Here is a 25,360-nt window from a genome sequence, read left to right as displayed (position 1 = left end):
AGCATCATGTTTTAAAACATGATGTATTCCAGCAAGCATTACATCAGTACTTCTTTCATTTTCCTTCATTTATTCCTTTCCTTCTTTTAAGGCTGACTAGTATTCCACTGTATAAATACACTGCATTAAGTTCTATCAGTTGTTTGATATTTGGAGTGTTTCTGCTTTTTCACTATCATGAATAATGCTTCTATGGATATTCAATGTGTACATTTTTGTGTGGACATAATGTTTGCAATGCCAATAGGTATATGACTAGGAATTTAATTGCTGGATCATATGGTAAGCCTGTGTTTCAATTTTTGAGGAATTGATAAACTGTTTTCCAAAATGGTTATATCTTTTTATATTCTTACCAGCAATCACAAGATTCCAATTTCTCCACATCCTTGCCAACACTCATTATTGTTTATCTCATTGATTAGAACCTCGTGAGTATTAAGTATATATTTTCTAGTATACCACTTTAATTTACTTGTTCTTCTTTTACTATATATTTTTAAGTTATTTTCTCAGTGGTTTTCCTGGGATTATAATTAGCATCCAATATGAAACAATGTAGTTTGGACTAATACTAATTTAGTTTGAATAGTAAATAAAACTTTGCTCTAAAAGAATTCCATTCCAACTCTCTCATCCTTAGATGCTATTATTGCCATAAAAATTATATATTTAGGAGTGCCTGGGTAGCTCAGTTGGTTAAGCATCTGCCTTCAGCTCAGGTATGGTTTCAGGGTCCTGGAATCAAGGCCCACATCAGGCTGTCTGCTCAGCAGTGAGTCTGCTTCTCCTTCTTCTCCCTCTCCCTTTATGGTCTCTCTCTCTCTCTCTCTCTCTCTCTCTCAAATAAATAAAATCTCTTTAAAAAATATATATTTAAACTTTACAAACCCATCAATATAGTTTTATAGTCATTGCTTTATGTAGTTGTCTTTAAATCAGCAGAAGAGGGCAGCCCAGGTGGCTCAGTGGTTTAGTGCTGCCTTCAGCCCAGGGTATGATCCTGGAGACCCAGGATCGAGTTCCGCATCAGGCTCCCTGCATGGAGGCTGCTTCTCCCTCTGCCTGTGTCTCTGCCTCCCTCTCTCTATGTGGGTCTCTCACGAATAAATAAATCTTTAAAAAAATAAATAAATCATCAGAAGAAAAGACCTACAAACAAAAATACAATTATAAAATCTTTATATTTGTTTATGTAGTTATCTTACTGTTTAGCAGTAGTGAAGACATGCTATGGTACTTTCATTTCAACCTGAAAGCCTTCCACTAGAATTTCTTGTACAGTAAATCTGCTAACAAATTCTCTCAATTTTCATTTTTTCTGGAGTATTTTAATTTCTACTTAGTTTGGAGGATACATTTGCTAGATATACATTTTTAATCAAGTCTTTTCATTTCAACACTTTAAAATGTCACTCCATTGCCTTCTGGCCTTCATGGACTCTGATGAGAAGGAGGTATTAAACTCATTGAAGACTCTTTGTATTCGATAGGTTGGTTTCTCTTGGTCCTTTGAAGATGATCACTTTTTCTCCAACTTTGATATTTTGTGATGTATATGGGTGTGGACTTCAGTGGGTTTATCCTATTTCAAATTTAATGGGATTCTTGGATGTGTAGACTAATATTTTTTTATCAAATTTGAGAAGTATTCAGACACTATTTTTTCAAATATTCTTTGTCCCTCTCTCTCTCCCTCCTCTTCTGGGATTCTCATTTTACATGTGTTAGTGTCATTGATAGTTGTTGAGCTCTGTACAATTTTTTTAGTCTTTCTCACAGACAGGCTAATCTCAATTGACCTATATCCAAGTTCACTGATTCTTTCTTCTTCCTGCTGAAATCTGTCCTTGAGCTCCTCCAAGGATTTTTTTTTTTTCATTTCAATTATACATTTCAATTCCAGAATTCTTTGCTAGTTGGGTTTTTTTTTTATTAATTTCTATTACTTTACTGATATTTTTCCTTAGTTATACATTATTCCCATATTTCCCTTTAATTGTTTAGACATGGTTCCTTATAACTTTTTAACATACTTGTGACACCTAGTTTAAAGTCTTTGTGTGTTGGGATATGCCTATAAGGCTGTAGCAGGCAGTTTACAACTCTGCCTTAGACTGCACTTCCTGCTTACACAGATCCTCAAGATCAAATGGAGGTGAGAGATTAGGGCCCTCTCGCATCTTTTCCTGGACATGTGCACAACCCTGCACACGTGTGTGGCTTTCTAGATTCCTGGAGATATGTCAGAGTTTTCCAAAGCTCCATAGGATATCTCATTCCCCAGATTTTTCCTTTTACAGTTTTGTTCAGTCTCTTGTTAGCTGCAACTAGTATCACTGAGACATGCAATTGTGATGTTAAACAACCGCCATTGCTTGTTTTCCACAAACACACCAGGGATAGAGCTACTGGCACAGAGCAACCTCTGTAGCAGGTCAAACGAAGACAAGTCCTGAGAATGGACCTCTTCTAGGAAGTTGCCAGATAGTCAGATATTAGTGATTCCTTAGGAATAGGATTTTTTTTTTAAGCTCCAAACCTGTCCTACCCCTTCCAATAGTTGCTAGACTGCTGGTCTTCATAGCTACCATAGTTGTGAGGATACCAAAAGGCAACTGCAAAGCTGAGGCAAGAGGAGAGATGGAGAATCAAGATGCCAGAAAGCTGACTGTTTGAACTGAGATTCAGCATCATCCTTGAATAAATAAATAGGCTTTAGATTGTAGCAAGCTTTGATTAATTTTCTGAGTTCTCAAAAGTTGATTTTGGCAATTTTGACAATGTTCTCATTGTTTTTACACAGGAATGGATTTCCAGTGATCCTTACTCCATCATTCCAGGGGTTTATGACTTTTATATCAGTACATGTTTGAATTTTACTAAGACCACCAGGAAGTAAGTGTAAAATTTTACAAGACGAGGTCCTAATTCCTGAATCCTATTACTACATAGGCTATAGAACTAAGAAAAAAAAGACAAATTAAAGCAATTTTCAAATGAAAGATCTATTATTCAGTATCTTCAAATGTTAAGATTTTCCTTATGAGAAATACTTCTTATCCTAAATTTATAAAAGGCAGTTGTCACACTAACTGACTTTGAGTCATTAATCTTTTTGGTCAAATATTCATTTTTCCTCATTTCCAAACACATGGTGAAACTACTTTGCCTTATACTTTTGTGGTCAAATGAAGCCATTTGACCAGTCTGAGTTAATGGCTTATGAACAAAACGACTGCGTCACTTTTAGGATGAACAATTTTACACTAAGATGTCCCAGAGTTCTCTTTCCTCCTGCCATGATCATAGTCAATGTCCCAGACAACATCAGGTTCGGCAGCCTGGGTTATGGGATGATACTGATGACAAGGCACCTAGTTAATCCAAAAGGAAGGCGTAGCACAAACCAGAAGGAAACTTTATTATTTTTCAGCAACTCAGAATTTGGAATTGTTTATTACTACAGCATAACTGAACATCTCCTGAGTGATCGACACTGACTAATGTTTTCCTATTTGGCATGTTTAACTTCCTTCAGATGATCCTAATCCACATTAAGCTCAGTTTCCTTTATTTTCTTCTGCCTCTACCTCCTGCTTTGTCATTAAATAATTTAATTACTATATTATTATTTAACTGATATATGAATGGTTATTTTCCCCAATTATTTTTAAGCTCCTGGAGAGTTGAGATCATATCTTTGTTTCTTTACTTAGTCATCTTGGTATATCTATAACAAATCCCCAATAAAAATTTATTGAATTAAACTAAGTGTATGTATGTGTAAGAAATGCTAATGGCACAATGTTCAACATGTTAATATATTTTAAAATGTTAAGTTTTTTCTTTTAGTTTTAATGAATCTTTCAGGATATGATCTAGATAACAGTAAATTATAAAATTCTCATACCTTCATACTTTCCCCTTCCCTTGTTCTTGATTAAGGAAAATGAGATTTATATTATATTTGCTCATCCACTTAAATCATATAATTACAGAGTATGAGTATGAGAAGGAAATTTGCCATTTTTTGAGTACTAAATTATATTTGTTGATATAATATTTTGCATGAGTAAGTAATTCCTTTTCTAACTTGAAATTTGTGGATATAAAAAAGCTTAACTCAAGTTTACTTATGAGAGCTATCCAGAATTAAATGGATAGCTCTAAATTATATTTGGCAATCTTGTTGATGGTTCTTTGCTCTTAGATAAATAGATTAATATTTTAGGAAAGAAATTCATATTCAATGTTATGGAAATATCTTGTAAGGGAGGTGAAAATAACATCTCAGAACAGAATACTCTAGGGACATTAAATGAAAACAGTATGAATTATACCTTTATCAGTTTTCTCTGCCAATATAAATTCCCAAGAAATTAGAAGCACATAGACTCTAATCTTTTAGGATCTGTTTAGTCTTGTAACAAGAATATTCTTCAGTGAGAACCTAGGATAACCTGCCTCAATCAGGTAGAGCTGACCCTTGAAGAATGCAGGGCTTAGGAGTGTCAACCCCCAGCACAGTCAAAATTCCATGTAACTTTTTTTTAAAGTAGGCTACATGCCCAACATGGGCTCAAGCTTATCCCTGAGATAAAGAGTGACATGTTCTATCAACTGAGCCAGCCAGGTACTCCCAAAAACCCTTGTAACTTTTGACTCCCCAAGAAGTTAATTACTAATGACCTACAGTTGACCAGAAGTCTTAAAGATAACATAGTCAATTAAAACGTATTTTGTGTGTTATGTGTATTATATGCTGTATTCTCACAATGAAGTAAGCTAAAGAAAAGAAAATGCTAAGAAAATCATAAGGAAGAATAAATTTACAGCACTATACTGTGTTCATTGAAAAAAAATTCTCATATAAGTGGATTTTTAAATCCCATGCAATTTAAATTTGTGTTGTTCAAGAGTCAACTGTATACCAATGACTGACAATATCCTCCAAGAAATGTCTGTCAAACTTCTATGTCAACCCATAAAAGCATTCAAAATTGTTTAAACAAATTATTAGGGAAAAAAATGGTCTTCCCAAATACTGCTTACTGAAGAAGGAATTATGGAGGTCTTAAATATAGTAAAATAAAAGTTTAACAATTAGGCTAATTTTACCATGAAACATGAAGGTTTATAGCCAACTAAGGAGAAAGTAAAGTATTTCTGAAAGTACGTTTAAAATGAAATATAGAGGAAACATAGTTATTTCTTTTTACAAGTTGATCCTTAATGTTGTATGTATGGATGGATGTGAACATACATAGTATTTACAAATCAAATTTTCAGAGATCTCTAAAAGGGTCTCTAGAAATTATAAGTAGGGGTATCTGGGTGGTTCTGTTGGTTAAGCATCTGACTCTTGATTTTGGCTCAGGTCATGATCTCAGGGCCTTGAGATCAAGCCTGGCATTGGGCTCTGTGCTGAGAATGGAAAACCTGCTTAAGATTCTCTCTCTCTCTCCCTCACTGCCCCTACCCCTTGTGCACACTTCTGAAAGAAAGAAAGAAAGAAAGAAAGAAAGAAAGAAAGAAAGCAAGCCTCATGGGTATCAAACCCCTATTTTAAAATAATATAATGCAAAACCAGCATTTTTAAAAAGCAAATGTACACTTTTCACAAAATGCAATATTTATGAAATTAAAAGAACACCTGAACATATGGAGGAAGGGTTTTAGGGCTATACTTACTCTTCTTAGTCATTTATGTACTTGGCTTCTGTTATGGTAAGATACTTTGAAAGACTAGTCCACACATATCAGCCCCTAAACAGAATTTCATTTATTACCAAACACACCTGTAGCAATAGTAGGTAAAGGTCCACCAGAGGCATTCACTGCAAACCACTCCAGAAGGAATCCTTTCCCTGTGATTGAAGAGTCAGAGGAAAACTGAAATGTCAAAGAATTTCTAGAGGAGCTAAAGGATGTGGTCTGGGTACCACAATAAGTTCCAATTAGGCGGGAATGAATGCCAAGGCCATCATAAACCTGCATGTTAAAAGAAAAGAAAAGAAAAACTGATAATAGAGCACTGAATTTAGGCAATGACCTCTATTTTTTTTTTTCATAAAACTGAAAAAGTTGCCTTATGTTATTATAATTTCATCATCATCGGAAAAAATAAATGAACATTTTATATTAGTCTAAACAGCAAATTAAATGTAGAATATGATTGCAAACATTTTAAGGTGTTTTAAATTTTTTTTTTAATTTTTATTTATTTATGGTAGTCACAGAGAGAGAGAGAGAGAGGCAGAGACACAGGCAGAGGGAGAAGCAGGCTCCATGCACCGGGAGCCCGACGTGGGATTCGATCCCGGGTCTCCAGGATCGCGCCCTGGGCCAAAGGCAGGCGCTAAACCGCTGCGCCACCCAGGGATCCCCCATTTTAAGGTGTTTTAAAATAATTTTATCTTTGCTGCACACAAGCCCTCTGTGATATAGTTCATTATTTGATTTATAGTAAAATTTAGGGAATAGTATGAAACAAGATGGTTGCACAACAATAGAATTTATTGAATGCTTTGGGGCCTCACAAGAAGGGATTCAAAAGAAAGGAAAAAAATAAGAAGAAAGAGGAAAGTTTCAATGAAAGTGGGCAGGTAACCAAAAGCAGAATTAATGACAACAAAAGAATCACAGCTTGCAAGGGCTCAGCACACATTCAGAGCCCTCAAAACATTTTTTTCTTTTGGTTTAAAATATTAAATTGCCTATTTAGAGACATATTTTGATCATTACAGACACATGGCATGGGGCACATTTTTTTTTCAGCACATGTGGGTGAATGCTATTCAACCACATTTCCTATCCTTTTCGTCATCTTCTAAGTAATTTGGAACATGTTCATTGTAATTGTTATAGATTTATCTACTGAAGCTACCTTGTAAGCTAAGTTTTTCAGACTATGTAATAATGATTTCCACACATACTGAGCACCTCTTAGGTACTGAATGCTGTGTGAGACACTATAGGCCCAAGAAGAATAGGATAGAATCCTGGCCTTTGAGAATCTTATAAAATAGTTAAACTCATAGAGAGAGAAAGTAGAATGATGGTTGCAAGGGATGAAGAGAGAGGGAAAGAGGGAGATGTTGATCAAAGGTTACAAAGTTTCAGTTATACAAGATGAGTAATTCTGGAGATCTAGTGTGCAGCAATGTGACTATAGTTAATACTGTAATATGTAAAAAAAATACAGTAATATGTAATTCTGTGTATTATATACTTGGAATTTGCTGAGAGGGTAAATCTTAAATATTCTCATCACACACATACACTCCAAATGAAAACTATCTAAGGTGGTAGATATATTAATTAGCTTGATGATTATGGTGATTATTTTACAATGTATACATACACTGAAACATCAAGTTGTATATCTTATACACAATATTTATTTGTCAAATATACCTAAATAAAGCAAAAAATATTATAGTATTTCTGAAATTGATACAACAACCAATATCTGGATGGCGATAACAACCATAATTATTTATTTTAAATGATCCTTCAAACTTTTAATAGTCTAATATAAGAATACACAAGAAAATAAGATATAAGGTAGAATAAATGTTTAAGTAAGATACACACATACATAGACATAACCCAAAAGGTAAATTACAATGATGCTAAAATAAACATAGATACAGAATCCAAAGATAATAAATATAATACCAGAATTACCTTTTCATCAACAACTTAGAAGGAGTAAACATGACTTAGAGAAGACCATCTCATGTGATTTACAAATAAATGCTTGAATAGACAACAACTTGGATATACCTTTGCAAATAGAAATTCACCAAAACTTATGAACATTGATTGTACTGGAAAACTCACCCTTAATTTGTCATAATAGCAGCTCTGTGCTCCTTCAATGTCTATCTCCAAGATTCTACCATGGATAACTTGAGTTGCATTCACATTTACTATCCATTGGTAATTGGAGTTGTGGGGGTAACGCCCAGGCCATAAGGGAGAGGCAATTTTCCCATGAGTTCCCACAATATTATCATTGCCAAATACTAGGAGGAAAAACAGAGTAGTAAATCAGATGTACTTAGCTCTTTAGTCAAATGAAAGAAACAAAAGGCAAGGGGTGTTGAAAAGGATGGACTTTTAATTGACTGTGATTTCTATTCTGAACACTGAAAGAAATATTGCTTCCCTTTCGGTTTCTGTACTATCTATTAATTCCTTGGAGAACAGTGATTTGGTGAATGGAATTCCATCTCCTAAGGAGGTTGTATGGTGTGAAAAGAGGAGATAACTTCCCATGTGAAAAGGGGTTCCCAGCCCCCAGGGGACTTGAGGACATATGAAGGGGTATTACCAGACTCCTTCTCTAAATTTTGACTCCTTCTCTATTTTACTTGATTTTACAAAAGAGTGCTTTTTTTTTAATTTGATAAGAGTAATTACATATTGGGACAACATGAAGAATAGCTAATTATGGAAAAGTCAAATTAGAAAATAAAAATATTTAATGTTTTATTCTATTAGAAGAAAACCCTGTTGTTATGTTATCTGAGCACTTAATTCAATCTTAAAATAATACTAAATGTTTTGAATTTGAAGAATATAAAGTTGATAAAAACAAATGAAATACTGTATCAATATACTAAACCTGAGCTATAATACATTAGTAGGATCTAAAAAATATTATGCAAAACATTTAATATAACATTAGGTAGAAACTAGAGCTTAAAGAGCATACTAGAGCCATTGAGAATGCTCTCCCTTGCTCTTAGTGAGCCATTCACATATAATTTAGTTTTTGTAATATATTTTAAGAATCAATTCTACAAACACAATAAATCTAGAAGAATAGAGTTCAGGATTATCCTTAACTTAGTGCATTCCTAAGAAATATGTCATCCTTTCTAGTTCATAGGATGTTTTCTGGAAGACATCAATAAAAAGAAGCAACTTACTTTTAGTAAATGTGGCTTGGAAGCCTGTGCCACTGCCTGAGCCATCTGAGACAAATCTGATCCACAGGATATGCCCAACAATGGATGAATAATTGAGAGGGAGAACGTTTCCACAGTATCGCCCCACCAAGTGACCAGTGGCGTTTCCTTCACGGACCTCCACAAAATCTCTGCTACAGTCCTGAGAATCCTCCAACTGGAAAGTTCTAATTTGAAAAACAAAAAAAAAAAAAAAAGGAGAGAGAGTTTATGAGGATTAAATTGATAGAAAAAACTTTGGGATTATCCTGAAACACCTGCTGGGTTAAACTGTTCTTTATAAAACTTTATTTAACTTTAACCACAATATCTTTGAGCCAACTCAAAAAATTCTTTCACTCAAATTTGTTGAAATGCTTAATCAAAAGACACAAAGACAAGTAATACACTGCCTTTGAGGAATTTTCTTTCTAGGGGGAAAGATTGAGCAAAAACACAGGAAAAAATACACCATATAAGGCAGAATATTTTACATTGCCCTCAGATCTAAGAGTATTATAAGATTTTGAGGCAGAGGTATATCTGCTTGTGAGGCTCAGTAATAGCTTGACAGAGTTTTTTTGTTTTTTTTTTTTTTTGAGATGGAAATGTAAACATCAGCTGGATTTAAGGTACAGAAATAGCAGAAAATGTGTGTCAATAAAAGCACATACACAGAAAAAGGTGGGGCATATATAGAAATCTGTGAGATGTCTAGTTTGGTTAAAACATTGAGTACCTTTGGGAAAACATTAGAAGGCCTAGCTGACGCAGAATGATGGGCTAATTTTGCCAGATCTTAAGTGCCAATCAAAGACATCTGTACCTAATTTCTGAAAAGGTAGAATAAATATGGGATTTGTTAAAATACAAGCTATTGTTGGAAATGTGGCCTATTCAACTTGTATTATATTCTGCAGTTATGTTGACACAGGGGAATGAAAGACAGGAAATGATATTGTTTTCATGATTGTCAATTGTAACATATAGAGTCTAGAACATATAGATGCTAATTGAATGCTTTCAGAACTTGGCCTTAATGCTTTATGCTTTATAAACTTGGATAGATATAGATATATAGATATAGATATCTAGTCAATACAACCACTCCGCAATGCCAAGACAATTCAATGGGGAAAGGAAAGTCATTTTAACATGTGGTGCTTCAGTAACTGAATAGCCTTATGGACGGGAAAAAAAGACCCTCAACCTCTGCCTCTCTCCATACACAGAAAGTAATTTAATATTTCTCATAGCTATAAACATAAGAGCTAGAACCATAAAATTCTCAGAAGAAAGCAGAGAATATCTTTATAACCTTGAGGCAGGCAAATATTTCTTAGACTGAATGCAAAAGGCATTAACCATAAGATTTAAAAAATTAATTCAACTTCATCAAAAATTAAAAATTCTCCTCATTAAAGAGACAAATGAGAAAATGAATAGGCAAGTTATAGACTGTGTAGAGGGAAGAAGAGATCATTATAAAGCAAGGGACTCATATCTGGAATATAAAAGGAATTCCTACAATAAACTATGCAAAAACAAATAACCAAAATAAAAATGACCAAAGGTGAGACACCTGGGTGGCTCAGTGGTTGAGCGTCTGCCTTCAGCTCAGGGCATGATCCTGGAGTTCTGGGATCTAGTCCCACATTGGGCTCCCTGCATGGAGCCTGCTTCTCCCTCTGCCTGTTTCTCTGCCTCTCTCATTCTGTGTTTCTCATGAATAAATAAATAAATAAAATATTAAAAAATAAAAAATAAAAATGACAAAAGGTTTGAAGAGACACTTAAAAGAAGTTGAGTGAATAGTCAATGAGAATGTCTAAAGTGCTGTGTCATTAGTCATCAGAATAATATAAATTAAATATCACAGTAGGTTATCATTTCATACCCATCAGAATGGCTAAAATAAAAAAAGACTGATAAGATCAAATGTTGGCAAGCGTGCACAGCAGCTCTAGGTCTCATGTGTTTCTGGGGGGAACACATACTAATTGGACCACTGTGAACAATTATTTGTCAGTTTCTTATGAAGTTAAATACACATCCCATTAGTGGCTCAGAAGTTCCTCTCCAAGATATTTACCCAAGAGAAAGAAAGAATCCAGGATAATGCCAGTGGATATAAAAGAACTCTTACAACTCAAAAACAAAAAGACTTCAAAAAATGCAAAGGAACTGAACATGCAGTTCTCCAAAGATGTGTCATGAATGGTCAGTAAGAATGTGAAAAAATGCTCAATATCATTAGTTATTAGGGAAATGCAAATCAAAACCATGCTGCACCCACAGGATGACTAGTATTTAAAAAATAAAAATAACAAGTGTCATTGAAAATGTGGAGAAATTGGAACTCTCGCACCTTGCTAGTAGAAGTGTAAAATAGTGCAGCTATTGTACAAAACAATTTGTTCCTCAAAAAGTTAAACATAGGATTACTATACAATCCAATAATTCTACTCTTAGGTATATACCCAAATAATTAAAAGCAGGGACTTAAAAAGATATTTGTGTATCAATATTTATAAAAGCATTCACAATAGCCAAAAGCTGGAAACAACTCAAATGTCCATCAGTAGATGAATGGCTATACAAAATGGTTAAACTGATGAATGGACAAAGCTATATATAGTTATATAATTATAATATATAATATAAATTACATAGCTATATACATATAAAAGTTGATATATATATAACTTCAATAAACAAAATAGATAACTATATATTTATCTATCTATATGTAAAGTCACATTTCATACACATACACTAGAATATTATTCAGTCATAAAACAGAATGAAATTTTGACACATGCTGCAACATAGATGAACTCTAAAAACATTATGCTCAGTAAAAAAAAAAAAAAAAAAAAAGGCATGTAGGATTCTCCTTGAATGTGAAGACTGGAATAAGTTTTAAATTTTAATATCCATTAAAAACCTTATGCTAATAAACTTGAACTTTTAATTTTCTATAAAAATATAGTAATATAAGTTGAAGAAAAAAAATGAAGAACCTGAAAAAAAAAAAACCACCATTAAATCAAACAAAAATCAGTATTTAAAGTTGCCCACAGACAACATAAACAAAAATCTGAGCCCAAACAATTTCATAGGGGATACCAAAGATTCAATGAATCAATAGCCCAACTTCAATCTTACACAAACTGTAACAAAGAATAGAAAAGAGGAAGAATCTTCAGCCCTTTGAAGTTAGTATAATCTTGAAAGCAAAGCCAGTCAAGGGAAGTCAAAGAAAGAAAACTGTAGGCTAACCTAACTTAATATAGATGAAAAATCCTAAATAAAATATAAGCAAAACGGATCCATTAATTTATAAAATATATACATCTAATCAAGTTGAGCTAACAATGCTTTAAGATTAGAAGATCTATAAGAAAAATCACTACCACCCCCAACACCCTTCCCCAATGACTAATAAAGATAGCTGCAAAATAAGAGACTACTGAAGCATTTTCCAGGGAAACAAGAAAAAGGGAGAAAATTTATAAAGATTTGAAAAGAAGAGTTGTAAATTATTATTTGGGAGGGTTCGTTTATTGACAAATATTTATTGTGCAGTTTAATGTGTGTCCTCTTCTAGGCACTAAAGAAATAGCAATAGAAAAGAGAGAGAAAAGTCTGTCATTCTAGAGAATACTATGGTTGCTGGATAAAATGTACAAAAATCAATACAGTTTCCTTATAACAGTTTCCTTTTACCAGTAAACAAAAATCTAGAAACTGCAACTTAGTCAACATTTACTCAACAAACAATTTTTACTTCCTTCTGTATTGCCTGACACTGTTATGGGAGGTCGAGGTAGGGCAATAAAGAACATAGAAAATGTTTCTCCCTTTTGGGACCTTCTATTCAAGAAGAAAAGATAGACAATAATAAGTAGACATATAATGAGATAGTGATTAATTCTAGGAGGAAAAAATAATTTAAGAAGGTGTTATTTTTGGAAAGGGGCCAGGTCACAACTGTAAGTTTTAAATGGATGACATTTTCAACAACAATAACCAAAAAAGGGGGACCCCTGGGTGGCGCAGCGGTTTGGCGCCTGCCTTTGGCCCAGGGCGTGATCCTGGAGACCCGGGATTGAATCCCACATCGGGCTCCTGGTGCATGGAGCCTGCTTCTCTCTCTGCCTGTGTCTCTGTCTCTCTCTCTCTCTGTGTAACTATCATAAATAAATTAAAAAAATTAAAAAAAAATAACCAAAAAAGGTGTCTAGCTAGAAGGCCTCTATATTAAAAAAAAATGTGGAAGTTTAATAAAGGACATAAAAGAAGACCATACTCCAAATTCAAGAATATGAAGTCACTAAAGATCATTCTAAAAATTAATGTATAAATTCAGTGTAATTCCTATCCAATCAGTAAGGATGATTCCATTTATGTAAAATATAAAATAGAAAGCAATACTATGTAGTGTATATGGATATATACATATATGCACACACAATACATATTATACATATATAATATAGCATATATAGTAAAATTATAAAAACATTCACGGAAGTGAATTGATTTGCAATTCAAGATATAGATTAACTCTGTGGTGAGTAAGTAAGGGGGACTTTTGCTGCCCTGTAACATTTCATTAAGTTAAAATTAATTTTTAAAGAAAAAAGTAATGTAATGTTTAAAAAATGTAGAGAAAGTGCATGCAAACTTTATTTCTTTTCAGGAGTAATTGGAGCGAGTTCTTGTTGAGAAGAGAAATACAAGATAAAAAGAAGAAAGACTGTAGAGAAGAAGCTGTCAGAAAGAAGGAAAAAATGTCTCAAGAACAGAAAACTTATTTCTCTATTGCTCGTATCTTTCAGTCAATGCCCAACATTGTGCATTGCAAGATTTTACATGACAGTAGGTAGAGTGTCCTCCTGGGGCTCTATCTTGAAGCTAATGGATTAGGATGACAGACAACCCCCTGGAGGTTCTAGGCACCTCAGGCCCCTCTATGTATTTGATACATTCACGTGTATCAAGCACACTTTCAAGTATTCACTGCCAGAGTGTTGGAACAAACAAGTCCGATTTGCTCTAGCATTGGCAGGTCTCTAGCCAGACAGTGAGTCTCTGGCTTTCATGATCCCATCAAGGTGAGTTACTACTATATAGATCATCTGTATCTATAATTCTAGACAGCTTTAGCAGCAAGTTATGATTAGTGAGTAGCAGAAGAAATCAGGAAAAATCCACATCAAGCTAAGCCAATGACATGTTTGTCCTTGTCCCCCATTGTCCTTGACAATTTACTCTTTATAATACAAAGTTTATAGCTATGATCACTTCTGGCAAGAAACTGTTCTGAATCCATCTTTAGGATGACTGTTTAGCATTTAAATTCAGGCTCAGTTTTATTACCCATAACATTATCAATAAAGTGAAACATACTAAAATTGCTTAGTTTTGCTTCTCAGAAAGTAGGAAGGGAAGAAAGAGAGATCATTTACCTCTGCAGGTGATTTACATGAAATCAAATTAAACCTTTCTATTAAAGTGCAATATGTGGTCCGGCAGCATCAATGCTGCCTGAGAGCTTGTTTAAATGAAGAATCAGGACCCACCAACCAAATAAATCAGAATGTAGATTTTAGCAAGATCCCAGGTGATCAGTATGTACTTTTGAGTTTGGTCCAATGGTCCAGAAGATTACTAAGTGAAGGTCTTTTCTGTTTGAGTACCGCACTGGTATAATCCAGTGCCAAATCACAAAAAGGACATTTTATTGGAAATGATGGTGGGATGATACTTATAAGAATCAAATTAAACTTTTTAAAAAGCTTATTGTTTTCTTGGAAGTCTTTGTTTCAGGCCAGTACATTTTATAAGCAAATCTACCCTCTTTCCAAATACTTTAGCTAAGATCTGTTAGTAAAAAATATGATTGGAACAAAAATAGTACAATCACTGTTTCTCATTATCTCATTTTGATTCTTGAACCAAGATCAATCACTTTCTAAAAGCACTCTGCAAGCATAAAATATATTTTCTGTTAATCCTTTTAAATATCTATTTTATAAAAAAAGCCCTCCTTTTTAGATTCTTTTTCTTCCCCCTTCTTTTTGTTACAGATTCAACCATAATTTCTCCAGTTTTCCTCCCTATTCAATTTCACCACAGTGTCCACAATCCAAACCCTGTGGTTTTGAACTTGACGTATTCCATATGCTCCTCACACAACCCAGGGGAATGTTTCCAAGCATCCATCTGGATATAGTTTAGAACAAGGCAGAAATAACTCACAGGCCTTGCCATAAAGCCCTTCTCATTATCCTCTACATAAAGAGGAACATCTTGCATTCTACGAAATTTATTTTAAAAATAAAACTCAAGCAAGTAACACAAAGTAATCAAAATTAACTTCTTATGGACAAGAAAGGAAAAAAGCTGAGTCGTTAAGATTTGTCTATATGATAATTCGGATTTAGTGTCCTTTAAATAGTAATATGAATAAAACCAGCTTTTTGTGTTATCTCCTATCTTCTAAAAAGAGCTCGGCATCATCCATTTGGATTTAACTGTGACCTGCCACACAAGGTATTTTAGAAATGGCGGAGTAAGATCATTTAACATTCAATGACCATCTGGTATGCATCAACCTTGTGCTATTACATTTCACATTTGATATCTTTAACTCTGATGTTGGCCCTTATATGTAGATGGTTATGCCCTATAGATGGAATGAATCTCTGTAGGTTTTAAATAAATAGCTTCTTGGCATTAATTTACTAGTAACTCATCAAGAAAGGGATGTCTGTACCTGGCCCACTTCCTGTCAAACACTGGACTTCAGATTAGTCAACAATGTGAATGTGGTAGAGACTAAAAGGAAAAGGGCCAAAAAAGAAGCCTGGTTATTTGCCATTTATGAGGCCTAGTAAGCCACGTGAAGGACTTTGGACTTTATCATAAGAATACTAATCATGTTTTATTCATTATTATATATAAAACATCCGGCCTGGGAGTCACATGTGCTGACTACTATGTGAGCACACAGTAGGGCCTTAAAAATATTTGTTGAATACATGAAGACATATATATCAAGTAAAACTTATATATAGATATAGATATCTTCCCACATAGAACTTTGAGCTTTTAGTAAAAACAAAAGAGAACAGAAACTTCTTTCCCATGTGGTAGCTTAACCTCACTTTGCCTTTCAGACACACAGGGGGTGTCTTTGTTTTAACACAATGCCACTCGTACTCCCTAAGATGCACTGTCTGATTGATGGACTGAATGAAAGCAAATTCAGATGTTTGAACGTGGTCCACAAGTGGGACTGTTCTTTCATTTTTAAAATCCTTTCTTAAAATAAATAAATAAAAATAAAATCCCTTCTTGATGCACAGAATGGCATGTCTAGGAGAAGGAACAAGACTTTTTTTTTTTTTACTTTTTGAATAAATGTCAGTATCCTCAAAACAATCCTCTTCTCACAATGGTAGGTTATTTATTCTATTCCTTCAAAAACAGAATTAGAATCCCAAACAATGCATAATAATATGTGATGATATAATAAGTAACTTTTAATTTAAGATGGCAATTTAAATACCCAAATCATTTTACCCCATATTTGTTGTGTCTACTACCAGTATGGCATGTCACAGGTAACCTCTCTACTGAATGATTAAAAAGTTTCATGTCACTTACCATGTCCTTTCACTATCTACATCTCAAAAAACATATTATTGTCACTTAATTTAATCTAAGACCACTCTAAATGTGGCAGCATTCTGCTACTAATTCCATATCCATAGTCCATATTCAAAAAGTCTTATAGTTCAATAGGGAACATACGAGTGATTTTACAAATCAACCATTAAGTTCCTAAAAACTTCCAAAATCATTCTTCTGGAAGTAGAATAGATGGCAAGGTGAATTGGGGTAGCAATATGGTATATAGGGAAAGGAAGGCTTCATTGTGATGTGTATTTCTGCTGGAAGAAAGAATGTTAATATTTCTCTGGAAGACTCTAAATGTGTCTAATTCATTAAAAGATAAAATTACTGTTCTCTGCAAATAAACATTCCACAAATTAATGTGTATCTTTCCCATAATGTTAGGCAGGGCTCTAGAACCATTCTCAAGAGAATTTTAATGCCATTTATAACCCAAACTATGACCAAACAGAGGAAATTTGGAAACAGACTTCCTAAAGTTCCCACCATGTTCTCTAACAGTTGCTTGGACACACATGCTGTTAGTAACCATGCTTCCTTCCTGCGGATTCATTCACATTGAAACAATACACCATAAAAAAAAAAAAAAGATTTACATAAAAGACAGCTGGAGCCGGTTGCCAGGGGAACTGACAATGTTCCAGACACATTCCACATTAGAGGGATAAACTTCCGGGTAGCCAGGGCTGTTGAAGATGCCTTCAGCCATGTGGAAGGTTCCACCACAAGCTGGAAGAAAAGAGAAACAAAGTGAGCGCCAGAACAAAGATCGAATGCAAGATACCCTAAGATGAAGGAGAAAGAACACTAGAGGGGCAGTTAGCAGCATCAAAGGATATCCAAGTTCCTTTTCTAGTAAAAAAAAAAAAATCCATGATATATATAATAAGGAAAAGATTCTGAGGACTGAAAATATAAGCCACAGGATATGGTCAATCAGAAGGACTCTGTAGTCACTCTTCTAAAAGCCTTTTCTCGCTGTGAACTATAACTTCATGTAATAAAAGACACATTAGCATCCCACAACTGCTCAGTATTCTGACCAGGATGATTTTCGATGCTGGCCTTGAACAGAAGGCAGTATTCCAGGTTTTTCCTCTCAAGAGAGCACTGAAACACACACACAAATCTTCTAGATGTCCTGTGCTTTTAACTGCTAAGAACAAGGAAGCCAGCAACTGACAAACAGCACATCCCTGGCTGGCAGGTCCAGCACTGGGTGGCTCCCCTTTCCCCTCCTGCCTACATGCCACCATATGTCCTGCCATCAGTGACAATACCCAGACCTGCTTGAGCCCAGCTGGGAGGCCAGGAAGATGGAAGAACAGTGGCTGTCCATTCATAAGAGATGCCACTGGACACTGCCGGTCAGGGGCTGCCTTAATAGACACGTCATGAAGAAGAACACTGATCACTGCAAGATCATCCTGACCAATTCCCCCTCCTTTTGGGGCTCACTATTAGCAGCACGAGTCACAATAGCCAAGGTATGGAAATATTCCAAGCATCTATCAAAGAAAGATGTGGTACAGACTTTACTACCGATAGAATTTACAACAAGTAGGTTAACCTAACTGGGAAGACAATAAGGTTAGTCACTGAGGTGATCTCTGGAAGCTGGCTCCTGGTTCTGAAGGTATAACAGTCCTAAATACCATACCAAGAAGGTCTACCACATTTCTCGTAACCTACTAGCACCATTTGCTAACAACTTATCTTACCTGATGATGATGCAGCATAGGTAGCATGGAAACCATCAGAATTCACTCTAGAATCAGAGACGAACCTCAGCGTCAGAGCGCTGCTGAAGGAAGTGATGGGATGCGGCATGGAAGTGCCACAGTAGCGGCCTAAATGAGATAATGACAAGGAGAATGAGCCATGACATGGCACATGGCACAGGCTATTATTTCTAGTAACCACAAGACACCAAAGCAAAAAGAAGACATCACTATTTGGAAAATTTAAATCAGGGCTGGTTTTTGAGATGATGCCTGAGAACTAAAACTTGTGTAAATAAAACATAGGAGAGATGATTTATAAACATGTTGAAGAGCATTAGAGGGAGATAAGAAAAATCTAGATGCCGGGCTCCAAACATAACTAATGCTAAAATCTCTGGCACAGTAGGATCCTGCACAAAGAAATGCATTAACACAACGTGTTATAGTAAAACAACAACAACAACAAAGAAAGATGGATGCTGGAGCCAGAATACATGGGTTCAACTCCCAGGTTGGCCATTTGCTAGCTGCACAACCTAAGACAAGTCACTTAAATTCTCTGTGCCTCAGTTTCCCCACTTGAGAAGCAGGACTATCCTTAATAATGAAACCTTTATCATAAGGGTATGAGGATTAACTGAGTTATTTATAAAGTTCTTAGAATAGTACCCAGCACAAGTTAAGTGCTAAGTAAGTGTTAAATAATATACCTTGGTCAAGTGCTCACAGATAAATATGCCAAGCCTTGCAACTGGGAATGCAGAGCGCAGAAAGTATTCAAGTACCCACTATTGTCTCAGGCACTGTTCTGGGCACTGTGAGCAAAACAAAGTCCCTCCTCTGAAACAGCTTGTCTTCTAGGGCAGGATAAAAAACTCATACGATAAAGTTCAACTATGAGTCACTCACAGAGAAAGTTTAAATAATCTGAGATCATTTTACTTGAAAACATTTCAGAACCAAGATAGCAGCAACCTGTAATTTTACGGGGAATGCCTTACAATCAGAATCCCAGTGTGTAAGTTTGTTGCTTTATTTTTTGCTTTATTTATTTGTCGTTTCATTCATTCATTCATCTATTGTTTCTACTGAGGACAAAACCAGAAGAAACATGCTCAATCTGAATACAGGAACTGGTCATATATTAACAAGAAATTTCTCACAGAATGCTATCGAATGCTAGAATGGAGTGTGTTTCACTGCTATCTGAAGCAGTTGCAACTTTTAAATTAAGAGGCAAATACAGAAACCATTCATGTCCCCGACTATGAACAAGTTGTGTTTCTTGAACCCCATATTAAATCCTGTTTCCTACCCTCTAATTATTTTTACTTGGCTTATGCTGCCCTTTCTATGTATTGGAGATGTTCTAACCTTGAATGACAGCATATGCATATGTCAGTATATAAATGAAACCCAGCCAGGGCCACAGATGTAAAGGAGCAAATGCCACTGTACCTCGGAGGGGAGCATCATCATAATCGCCATCCAAAATTTCTAAAAAGTCCTGTGTACACGTTGTGCTGCTTTCAAGTCCAAAGTGGTCAAAGGAGAGGGTAATGTGGTTAACTGTAAGAAAAGGAGACTAGTAAGTACTGGCAAACGAAACATACAGGGAGAGAGATTTTCCCTCTGATCGTCTCCTCTGCAGGTTCTCCAGCAGGGGAGATATCATATCTGGTTCCTCTGAAAAGGGACAGAATCAGTGTTTTTTGAAAATGCCTGTAGAATTTGAAATGCTGATAGTAGTAAATAAGAGAACACTTGGGTATATTCCTTCTATGGAGACCAATGGGAGTGTCTAATTGGAATATCTGGTCTCTGCACCTTTTATATCCGACATTGCTGGGTTCCTCTCCGAAGTATATTTCTCAATAGATTAGTTCCCTGACTTGTAAATGAGACACTCTCACTACCCTGGTATGCATAGCCTAGTTCTCTTCCTTTCACTTGAAGGCCAAAGCCAGAGCCCAAGAGGTTTGGAGTCATTTATAAAGAAAGCTTTGAATTACTTACAGAATGGCAAGTGCCTGGGTACGTCTTTCTTTTGCTGTTCTTCTAAGGCCCCTAATCTTCAGAATAGGATCTTTTCCTATTAATGTCTTTGAACCAGTGAGATCTTTCATCTAAATGCTTTACAACTCATTAGAAATTATCCTTACATGCAAAACTGCTCAGCTCAAGGCAGGGGGGCTTCTTTATCGAAGGCTTAGTTTCTGGCTGGCTGGCAACTTTCTTTGGCTAAGGATTACTTCACCCACCCCCAGATCACATGTATGTCAATAAAGACATTCTTTTGTTTACTCTTTATATCCCTAGAAGTGGTAGAGAATATTTAAGTCAAACTCTTCATTTTTTAGATTAGTTAAGGGGACCTCATTAGCTTAAGTGATTTGCTTATTGTCACAAAAAGGTCATTAATTACAGAGCAAAGAACTTAATGCCTTTCCTACATTATGTCTGAAACCATGAATTTTTCCTGAAAAACTCAAGGAAAGGCAGGACTCATCTGAAACAGGATTCATATGGCCCCAGGGTCACCCTGTTTGTAGTCATTTTGCTTTGAGTCCTCAGGGGTCTCCTCATTTTCACTGTCTGTTAAGTGTAGACAGTAATACTTATCACCAGGCTGTTACCAGGTCAAAAATAAGTTTCTGTAATTTTAAAAGGAAAATAATATAAGCACATACAAAGTGTTTCTTCCAGGCCTGTTCTAGAATTTTAATACTTGTATTGCACGAGAGACCAGGTTTTACAATTAGCTTCCACTTTGACCAAAAATCAATATGCTCATGGCATTGCATTCTCAAACTATGAGTTATTAATTTTTCAGTCTATGGTTTTTATTATTCATTTAGTCATTTAGCAACTGTCCTGGGCATCTACTACATTCAAGTCCCATGCGTCAAAAACTATCAATTTTTTTGCTCACCCCCAATTTCCCATGCCTGTAAATACAGCAAGGTTATAGAGTTCTCTCCACTCCCTTTGTTAGGTCTTGAACCTTGAATTTTTTTTTTTAACTGAGAATAAACAGTAAAAATTACTTTTCTATCAGATTAGGAAATTCTTGTTCTCATGTAGACCAGGAATGGGAACTTCCATAAAAAGAAGAGGAAGGCCATCAATTGTTACCATGAAGAAGATAAGAACATTAGTCATAGATGGACTTTCCCACAGACACCATCCATCCTGGATTCATTTTCTTTTTTAATTTTTGTTACTTACATGGAGGTTGAGCTTGAATTACCCAGCTGCAGTTCTGATTGTTTGGATACTTGGCAGGGAACAATGGAGAGGATATAGTATCAAATGAGTTGGTGAGGATGTGGCCTCCGCAGACTGAGAAACACACAAACACACACACACACGTTTTATACTTTTGATTTCTACAGACTGTTCAAAACAATGATTTGATAAGCATAAACATATATGATTTTCTCCTATTTCTGAAATGCATGCCCAGGAAATACTCTGCCAAGGAAGCTGCACATAAACCATGAGAATGTGGAAATGCACTGTAGGTTTATAATAACATTCATCAATTGCAGGAAGTGAGGAGTGGCACAGAACAACAGATTAAATAGCTATGAATTGCCTGAATCACTCAAACAAAGCTCTAGTATTGATCTACTTACTCAACTCACTCATAAATCATAGGTATTAGGATAACCTCTTTATGAGCAACTTCTATTTTTTTTTTTTTTGGAAATAGTTAATTGAACAAGACTGCATAAGAATGGCTATGTATTATCAGAAAGCACAAGGCTCCGTGGCAGTGCAGAGAGGAAAGTCTGGGGCCAGCTGGAGAGAGTAAGGGGTGTCTCACGGACCACATGGTAGCTGAAGGAGGAACTGGGGCTGAGTTAGCGTAATCCAGAGAGCCAACAGCCTGAGCTCTGACAAAGAGGAGCTTCAGGCCTGTGACTACACAGACTTGACTGAAGTGTGGCGCTCTCGAGCAGTGTTGGAAATGATGATGGAAAAAAGATTGGGGCAGGTCCCAGGGCCCATGGGTAACATCTGAAGGAACTGGGGCTCCATTCCCTAGGCAGTGCAGAGCCAGGACAGATTAATGGAGTGCTCCAGGGCATGACCAGAGTGGGGCTTTTGTGAGTTGACTTTGGAGGAAGATGGGGAAAGGGCGAGGCAATGAGTCTTTATAATGATCCAGAGGAGACATACTGGGGACTTTGTTTACTCTGAAGCAAACCATAAGTAATTAATTAAATGCAAAATGAAAAGTGTCCAGAAACTATTCTTTTCTTTGGGGAGTGACTGATTTATGCAGTCTGCCTTGCTTTAAAGTCTACAATGCATCTTTGGGAGATCTAGATCCAGAAACCATTCCTAGGCAGGGTTCTTTCCTATAGGATACAAGCAAGCCCAAAACAGATCAAGTGACTAATTAGACCACACTTATTTGAAATGACAAGGACCAGCTGACTAAAACCCAGAGGTACACTGAAGCCTATCAACAACTCTTCCAGCTCTGGGTTCCCTCTCTGACAGCAGGAAAAAGGGTTAATTTCTAAGAATGGCCAGATGAAAGGCAATGGGTGAAAAGGATAAGTAGGATGAACTGAGATGTGGTGATATAAGAATGAAAACCATGGAAAACAATATTGATTTCTTAGATGGATAATGGTAGGATTCAAAAATGACCTGGAAGGATAGACCAGAAATTACCCAGAAGAATAGAATCTGACTCTACATGACATGTCTTATAATTTATAATGGAGTATCTCCTCCCAGCATAAAATCTTGGATACGTGTGACATAGTTTATCTACAAATGAATGAATTTGGACACTTTTTAATAATGACTCTAGTATTAAAAAAAAAACATTTTTAAGTATTAATCTGAAAGCTTGCTTGAGAGATACACAGATCCAAAGGATCTGTTAGACAAGAGTAAACTTCAAGGATGAGCAGTTGGAGTAATTGCAAATGATAGTTCCTTTATTCTATTTAAATATTCACCTGTCAGGTAGAACACTGGGACCAATTTCTGAGGACTGGCCTCATTTCACTGTAGCACTGAGGACACTCCAGAACAGATGGCCATTGCCTCGAGGAGACACACAGATACAGGAAGTACTTGCCTTGGTTGAACTGAGCTCGGAAGCCCCTGCCCTGTCTGGAAGGACCAGATTGAAATCGCAAAAAGAGGCTGTTTCCTGAAGAGGTGATGGGGTTAGTCAACTGCTGTCTTCCACACACACTGGCAAGGCGGGTAGTTGTGGAGCTTAAACCATCATATGCCTATAAAAGACAATGGAAAATAGTCACTCAGAACTTCAGATATACAGGTATAAGGCCCATATTCCATGGGCTATCTACACATTGGAAAGCTAGTGGAAGGACGCCTGGGTGGCCCAGCAGTTTAGGGCCTGGGTGGCCCAGCAGTTTAGGGCCTGCCTTCAGCTCAGGGTGCGATCTTGGAGCCCCGGGATCGAGTCCCACGTCGGGCTCCCTGCATGGAGCCTGCTTTTCCCTCTGCCTATGTCTCTGCCCGCCTCCCTCTCTCTCTCTGTGTGTGTGTGTGTGTGTGTGTGTGTGTCTCATGAGTAAATAAATAAAATCTTTAAAAAAATTTTTTTTAAAAAGGAAAGTGAGTGGAAAACAACACATTTGCTGGATCTAGTGTTTTATTTCATTATCTCATCACATAGTCCTTGGGAGTGTCTGAGTCATTGACCATGTCTAGGGAACTTATATGAATTCCAGTGGAAGTTCCTGTGTCAGAGTCACTGTGACATCCCTGGATTGACTGATTGGTTGATTGATTAAAGATTTTCTTTATTTTTTTTTTTGAGAGAGAGAGAGCATGTGCTGTGGCAGAGGGTGGCCAGAGGGAGAGGATCTCAAGCAGACTCCCCACTGAGCAGGAAGCCTGACTTGGGGCTCAATCTCACAACCCTGAGATCATGATCTAGGCTGAAACTCCATGCTGGGCGTGGAGCCTACTTTAAAAAATTGATTAAAAGCTCAATTACATTTTCTTAACTAAGTCAAATTATAGTTTCCAATTTAGTCTGACTGCTTCTTTTGAACATGTTAAACACCATCAACAGTATTCAAAACAACATATTAGTCATCATTACAAAACCTCTTATCTACATTTATATTTCAACCTACTCACAAACATTGCCACTTGGTTTAATCCAAGACTTTATTATTTCTAGACTTGGCTTTATACGTTCCTAATGTTACACAGATATAACATCCTAAGATTTCAGTAATTTTATATTAATACTGTCTTGCTTTAAAGAATACCTTCTAGAATGCCTTAGGAGTCTGGAAAATATACCAATTGACTCGTGGTCAAGACTACCTACATAAATCAATTGCTTCTCTCATGGTGATTTATTTATTTGTTTAGTACAGCATTTCTTATGCTTTAATGGAACACTGGAGTTCTGTGAGGTTTATAGACTCCCTCCACTTAAAAAAAACACCACCAATAGAAACAACACGTACTTTGAAGATTTTTTACAAGTCCATACACTCACAAAGGCAAGACTCTTCTAGTCTCCTTTATTTTCCCCCAAATTCAGAAGCCTAGTGAGTAAGTAGGTATTGTTTCTTCCTTTTCCAAACGGCTGCAATCCTCTTAAGGCAAAAAAAAAAGTCAGATAGAAATTTAAGGCTAAAAGATTCAGAAAATTATACAAATGAGCCATTTCCCTGTGGTTTATTCAAATTGGTACATCTTCCAGAGGGTCTTCATGTTTCCCACTTCTCCCATTCCCACCCCAACCCTGGAATCAAAGGGTCTTGGCTGCACTTCATATGCTTTGGGTCATTACTTTGCAGGAAACGGATCTGAGGGAGAAGGTTTCCAAATGTCCTTGAATCCAAATTATATACCAGTGGCACCCTACATTTGATTAGCACGTTGTCATTTTATAAGCACCATCACAAACATCCTAACCTAGTCCTCAACACAGTATGATTTTTTTTTAAT

The 25,360-nt window shown here is 36.0% G+C and overlaps 1 protein-coding gene across 1 annotated transcript in view; it reads right to left on the bottom strand.

Moving 5' to 3' along the window:
- Positions 1 to 25,360, bottom strand: part of CUBN (cubilin) — a 263,301-nt gene that overhangs the window by 102,923 nt on the left and 135,018 nt on the right. Inside the window, exons 32-39 of the mRNA XM_077897053.1 lie at positions 23,496 to 23,655; positions 21,620 to 21,733; positions 19,850 to 19,960; positions 18,389 to 18,517; positions 17,264 to 17,396; positions 8,943 to 9,148; positions 7,849 to 8,033; positions 5,802 to 5,994 (exon numbers count right to left, since the gene is read on the bottom strand). Coding sequence (XP_077753179.1) covers positions 5,802 to 5,994; positions 7,849 to 8,033; positions 8,943 to 9,148; positions 17,264 to 17,396; positions 18,389 to 18,517; positions 19,850 to 19,960; positions 21,620 to 21,733; positions 23,496 to 23,655 — 1,231 coding nt within the window. The remainder of the gene's footprint in view (positions 1 to 5,801; positions 5,995 to 7,848; positions 8,034 to 8,942; positions 9,149 to 17,263; positions 17,397 to 18,388; positions 18,518 to 19,849; positions 19,961 to 21,619; positions 21,734 to 23,495; positions 23,656 to 25,360) is intronic.

Source organism: Canis aureus, chromosome 5 (assembly GCF_053574225.1).
Source record: "Canis aureus isolate CA01 chromosome 5, VMU_Caureus_v.1.0, whole genome shotgun sequence".
Classification (NCBI taxonomy): domain Eukaryota; kingdom Metazoa; phylum Chordata; class Mammalia; order Carnivora; family Canidae; genus Canis; species Canis aureus.
Note: the sequence above shows the minus strand (reverse complement) of the source record. Positions and strands in the feature narration are given on the sequence as shown.